The sequence below is a fragment of the Solanum lycopersicum genome, chromosome 3 (genome assembly GCF_036512215.1).
Source record: "Solanum lycopersicum chromosome 3, SLM_r2.1".
NCBI lineage: Eukaryota > Viridiplantae > Streptophyta > Magnoliopsida > Solanales > Solanaceae > Solanum > Solanum lycopersicum.
In genome coordinates, this window is record NC_090802.1 from 12,932,145 (window position 1) to 12,938,677 (window position 6,533).

The window sequence follows — 6,533 nt, forward strand, 5'->3', positions numbered from 1 at the left end:
GTTGATGAAGCGGGAGGTTTCACACACTCTGGAAGATGTTATAATCTAGAAGAATTAAGGAAAGGAAAAATGACTCAAAATATCCAAGTACCACTAAAGAAAACAGTTACTGAAGAAGAAAATGTAGAATTTTTAAAAAATCTTAAGGTTCCAGATTACTCTATTGGAACAATTGAAGAAGACGCCTGCACAGATTTCACTATTGTCTCTACTTTTGCACTCAGAAGAACATCGTCTTGTGTTGAATAAGGGTTTGAATGAAACACATGTGCCAAAAGAGACCACAATAAATAAGTTGGAGAATATGACCAGGCGCGTCTTCGAGTCATACGCCATCACTTTCACTAATGATGAGTTGCCCAAGGAGGGATTTGGACACAACAAAGCTTTGCATGTTACAGTGACATGTGAAGATTACTATGCTAAGAAGGTCATGATAGATGGAGGGTCAGGGGTAGACATATGTCCTCTTTCTACGCTACAAAGCTTGAAAGTTAACACTGACAGAATTTGCCCCAGTAATGTATTTCTGCGAGCTTATGACGGCTCAAGGAGGGACACCATTGGTGAAACCAAGTTAAAAATGAAAATTGGGTCAGTAGTCTTTACGATTGTGTTCCAAGTAATGGATATGGAAACATCTTATAATTTTCTACTAGGAAGGCCATGGATCCACATGGCTCGAGCCGTCCCATCAACTCTACATCAAGTTGTCAAGTTCGAATACAACAATAAGGAAATCACTGTTCATGGGGGAGATGATTCACCTATTTACAGAGATCCATCCGTCCCATACATTGAGGCAAAGGAAGGATGTGATTCTGTTGTTTACCACTCTTTTGAGGTTGTATCAGTCGATCGCTTTAAAGAAGGAGAATCTATCATCCAATTGTGTATCTCTTCTTCCGCTTCAATGGTAGCAACGACGATGTTCAAATATGGTTATCAATGTGGTAAAGGTTTTGGAGTATATTCGCAAGGAATCGTGGATCCCATTACTCTTTTAGGAAACCAAGGCACCTGTGGCCTCGGATACAAACAAAGCAAGAGAAATGGAGATAAAGCTAAGAACCGCGAAAGGATTGATTGGTCGTTGAAACAACCGATTCCCCATATTTCCCATTCTTTTATCAAGCCTCAGGGTACAGAATTGAAAGATTCATTCACTCTTGAAGACATTGAAGAAATTATTGAGGATCTCAGTCAGTTGTTTTGTGAAGTAAATATGGTCCAAGTTGGTGAAGGCAGAAGTCATGCCAATATGCAGCTCGTGGGCTCAGGTGTTGAGTTAAGCAATTGGGAAGCCACTCCTTTCCCCATAAGAAAGGAGTTGCGGTAGTTTGTTTCGCTACTCTTTGTATTTTGTTGTTTTCAGGGTTGTGGTCTGAATAGTTCAAAGTATTTTGTTATTGTCAACTCTTCTATCCCTTTTTGATGTTAATGAAATGAAATTTCAGTTTCGTAGTAAATTTAATTTTTTTCCTCCCTTAATTCTTATTTTCTATTTTTCAGTTCTGTAAATGACGGCTTTGATAACATGACATGCATGCGGAATTCACTCCCTGATTTCAAAGACTTGTTTATTCTTGAATCACCAAGTCAAGAGGTGGAATATTATGAAAAAGAGGCTTTTAGGGAAATTAATAGGGAACTAGAACAGTTTGAGCACAAACCGAAGCCTAATCTTAGTGAAACTGAGACAATCAATTTGCGAAGTTCCGAGGATGTTAAGGAAATAAAAATAATTTTACATATCAATCAGGAAATTAGAGAGGCAATAATACAACTTTTGTTTGAATACAAAGATGTATTTGCTTGGTCTTATGATGACATGTCAGTCTTGAGTGTTGATTTATTGGTTCATAAGTTGCCCTTTTATCCTAATTTTCCACTCGTCCAACAGCAAAGAAGGAAATTCAAACCGGACGTGAGTGAAAAAATCAAGGAAGAAGTAATGAAACAATTGAATGCAAAGGTGATCCAAGTTATTTGTTACACTACTTAATTGGCAAATGTTGATCCTGTGCCGAAAAAGGATTGAAACACAAGAGTTTGTGTTGACTATCGGGATTTGAACAAGGCTAGTCCAAAAGACAACTTTCCATTGCCAAATATCCACATCCTAGTTGATAACTGTGCAAAACACGAGATGGAATCTTTTGTGGACTGTTATGTGGGGTATCATCAAATCTTGATGGATGAAGAGGACGCTGATAAAACAGCTTTCACCACTCCATGGGGAACTTATTGCAACAGGGTCATGCCATTTGGTTTTAAAAATGTTGGGGCGACTTACATGATGGCTATGACCATCATGTTCCATGATATGATGCATACACAAATTGAAGTGTACGTCAACAACGTAATCATCAAGTCTAAATCACAAGTTGATCATGTGCAAGATCTGAGAAAATTTTTAGAAAGAGTGCGAAGATATGACCTCAAGCTTAATCCAGCAAAATCTGCATTCGGAGTTCCATTTGGACAACTTCTGGGTTTTATTGTCAGTAGAAGGGGAATCGAATTGGATCCCTCCAAAATAAAAGCCATTCGAGATTTGCCATCCTCGAAAAATAAAACCGAAGTCATGAGTCTACTTGGGAGGTTGAACTACATCAGCAGGTTTATTGCTCAACTCACAACCCACATGTGAGCCGATTTTCAAACTTTTGAAGAAGGATGTTGCTGTCAGATGAACAGAAGATTGTCAACGAGCTTTTGAAAAAATCAAGGAGAATTTGTCCAACCCTCCCGTGTTGGTACCGCCTGAACCTGACAGGCCTCTCTTTCTATATCTTTCAGTAACACATAATTCCTTTGGGTGTATTCTCGGTCAACATGATGCTACACGAAGGAAAGAGCAGGCTATCTACAACTTGAGCAAGAAATTCACTAGTTATGAGGTCAAGTACACCCTTTTGGAAAGGACGTGTTGCGCCCTAACTTGGGTAGCTCAAAAGTTAAGGCATTACTTATTGTCCTACACAACTTACCTCATATTAAGGATGGATTCTTTAATGTACATTTTTCAGAAGCCAATGCCAACTGGCAGACTCGCGAAATGGCAAATTTTGCTCACTGAATTTGATATTATATATCTCACTCGCACTGCATATGAAAGCCCAAGCTTTGGCACACCACTTGGCAGAGAACCCAGTCGATGGTGATTACGAACCATTGGATACATATTTTCCAGATGAAGAGATTAACTCAATTGAGGAAGTAGGTTCAAATGGAAATCAAGCCTGACAATTGTACTTTGATGGAGCAACCAACACAAAAGGCACAGGGATTGGGGCAATTTTAATATTGCCCACAGGGCAACATTACCCTGCAACAGCTCGACTTTGCTTCTTTTGTACAAATAACAGGACTGGGTATGAAGCTTGCATCATGGGTCTAAATATTGCAATAGATTTGGGTGTGCAAGAATTAATTGTGTTGGGAGATTCTGATTTGCTTATCCGACAAGCTCAAGGCGAATGGAAAACTCGAGACCTCAAGCTCCTTCCATATAGACAATGTGTGGAAGATCTTAGCAAAAGGTTCAGGTACATTGAGTTTAGAAACATTCCTAGGTTTCATAATGATTTGGCCGATGCCTTTGCTACTTGTGTCTCAATGCTTTCCTATCCTGGAAACACTTACATCACCCCATTAGAGATTCAAGTTCGGGACCAACATGGCTATTGTAATACAGTGGAAACAGAACCTGATGGTGAGCCATGGTACTCAGACATCAAGAATTTTTTGAAGACAGGAAGATGCCACGAACATGTTAACAAAATCCAAAAAAGAACTATTAGACGTCTAGGTAATGGTTTATTTTTGAGCGGGGATGTTTTGTATAAACGAACTCCGGATTTGAATTTATTGAGATGTTTGGATGTTGAAGAAGCCGAGAAAATTATGAATGAAGTGCACGCTGGGGTATGTGGACCACACATGAACGGATATGTTCTTGCAAAAAAGATACTCCGGGCGGGGTATTATTGGCTTACCATGGAAAGAGATTGCTTTCACTTTGTGAAAAAATGTCATCAATGTCAAATCCATGGAGATCTCATTCATTCACCTCATTCAGAGTTGCACCCCATGGATGCTCCTTGGCGCTCTGTTGCATGGGGAATGGATGTAATCGGACCAATCTAGCCAAAGCCTCTAACGGACATCTATTCATTTTGGTTGCAATTGATTACTTCACCAAATGGGTGGAGGCGATAACTTTCAAAGCAGTCACTAAGAAGGCGGTCGTGGATTTTGTTCATTCAAACATTATTTGTCGATTTGGTATCCCAAGAGCTATAATCAGAGATAATGCTGCAAACCTCAATAGTAATCTGATGAAGGAGGTATGCGAGTAGTTCAAAATTGTGCACCACAATTCTACTCCATACCGACCAAAAGCCAACGGAGCTGTAGAGGCAGTCAACTAGAATATCAAAAAAAATCTCAGAAGGATGGTTCAAGGCACTAGACAATGGCATTAGAAACTGCCTTTTTCACTTTTAGGATATCGCACAACAGTGCGTACCTTGATTGGTGCAACTCCTTATTTGCTGGTGTATGGAACTCAGGTTGTGATTTCGGCAGAAGTCGAAATTCCATCTCTTTGAATTATTGTTGAGGCTGAAATTGAAGATACTGAATGGGTCAAAACTCGATTAGATCAACTCGCATTAATAGACGAGAAACGATTGACGACTGTCTATTTTGGTCAGCTTTATCAGTAAAGGATGGCTCATGCATACAACAAAAAGGTGCACCCCAGACACTTTGAAGTAGGTCAACTAGTCTTAAAGCGCGTTCTCCCGCACCAAGAAGAAGCCAAGGGAAAGTTTTCCCAAAATAGGCAAGGTTCATATCTTATCAAGGAAGTATTGCACAAAGGAGCCCTGCACCTTACTGATGTGGAAGGAAAAACCACGGGCATAATTGTTAATGCAGATTCAGTCAAAAGATACTACATCTAATGCATTCTAAGGTTCTGCGACAATTTGGGGTTGAAAGAACAGAGGCACCTCCTAAAACAAAGAGAATCTCTCATTGAAAATTCTGAACTACGTTTGACCTGATTCCGAAAGGATACGTAGGCAACCCTTTAGGGGTTCGGTTATATAAAAAAATCAGTTTTCCATTATTTACAGAAAACTGGGGCATTGTTTTAGTTTTGTTTTTATATAGAATAATGTCAGATTGTAATTCTGTTTTTTCTGGCAACCGACTTTTTGGTAAAATCTGAAAATAATATTAATCATCAAAGGCAACATCGAAAAAAAAAACTTATTAGTGAAAACCCTTGGGGGTATCATTCATAAGTAAGTAAGTACAAAAAAAAAGAGATAGATAGAGTCTTATCGGTGAAACCTTCATAGGCATCATAAGACGGAAAAAGTAATAATAAAAAATCTTATAGGTGAAAATCCTACGTGCACCTTAAGATAAAGGGAGAGAATATCATGAATGAAATCTGCAAAGATGATCATTTCTTGACACCTCTGCATAAAGGGTACATAGATCAATTGACGATGACTCAGATTTTGAGAACTAAAAAAAAAACTCAAACGGATCAGGATGCAAGTCCAAGTGCATGTCATGGTTCAATCAAAGCCGACATATGGCTCCAGATAAGTTCTCTTTCTCATTTTAAAAGGAATATCCTTCATGAAGTTTATAGTCTTCTTGATCCAATCTTTTCTACTCTTAAGTTGTAATTCTTATTTATTTATTTAATTATTCTCTTCTGTTTTTGATATAATATCTTGACAAAATAAAGTAAAGAGTGCAAAGCTCACTACGGGTTCCCAAAAGTAAAGGTGAGTATCTGAGTTGACAAGCCATTGACCAAGGACTAAAAACACCTCAGATCTTCACTGAAAATTCATGAAGGTCATCATTCTTTGGGACATCACTCGCACCATGATATTTGGTAGTACCAAAAGATCAAGGCCCATGGTTAAAAAAGAGGGAGCTTCAAAGGTTGTTTAACCAAGGAGTTGTAGTAGAGTTGGAGAAATTGATCGTGAGTATGGTCAAGTCGTTGGAGAACCAAAGCCACAAACCAAACACCATTTTAAACTAACAATTTTCTCTTTCATTTGCTCAACACAGAAAAAAAATGCAGGGTTACAAGTCAAAAAGGAAACATCACAAAAAGAAAGATCTCCAAAGTCTTCAAATGTTTGGTGTTTCATCTCATTCTACTAGCATTTTGCCTATCAATGCAAGAATTTTGTGCAATACTCATCAATCTGAATTCCGTGCAACAAGCACACGTCCTTTATTCATGGGCAATATGCACCATCCTTTGTTCATGTGCAATACACACCTGTCTGAATTTCGTGCAATACGCACCAATCTGAATTCCGTGCAACAAGCACACGTCCTTTATTCATGGGCAATACGCACCATCCTTTGTTCATGTGCAATACGCACCAATCTGAATTCCGTGCAACAAGCACACGTCCTTTATTCATGGGCAATACACACCATCCTTTGTTCATGTGCAATACGCACCATCCTTTGTTCATGTG

At 38.8% G+C, this 6,533-nt stretch overlaps 1 protein-coding gene across 1 annotated transcript; it reads left to right on the forward strand.

Annotated features, from left to right (window-relative positions):
* The first annotated feature begins 304 nt into the window (after positions 1-304).
* On the forward strand, positions 305-4,152 carry LOC138347415 (uncharacterized). Its single transcript, XM_069295713.1, has 5 exons — positions 305-1,335; positions 1,513-1,975; positions 2,081-2,503; positions 3,033-3,163; positions 3,372-4,152. The coding sequence occupies exons 1-5, from the start codon at positions 305-307 to the stop codon at positions 4,150-4,152; spliced, it is 2,829 nt and encodes a 942-aa protein (XP_069151814.1).
* Positions 4,153-6,533: the final 2,381 nt, after the last annotated feature.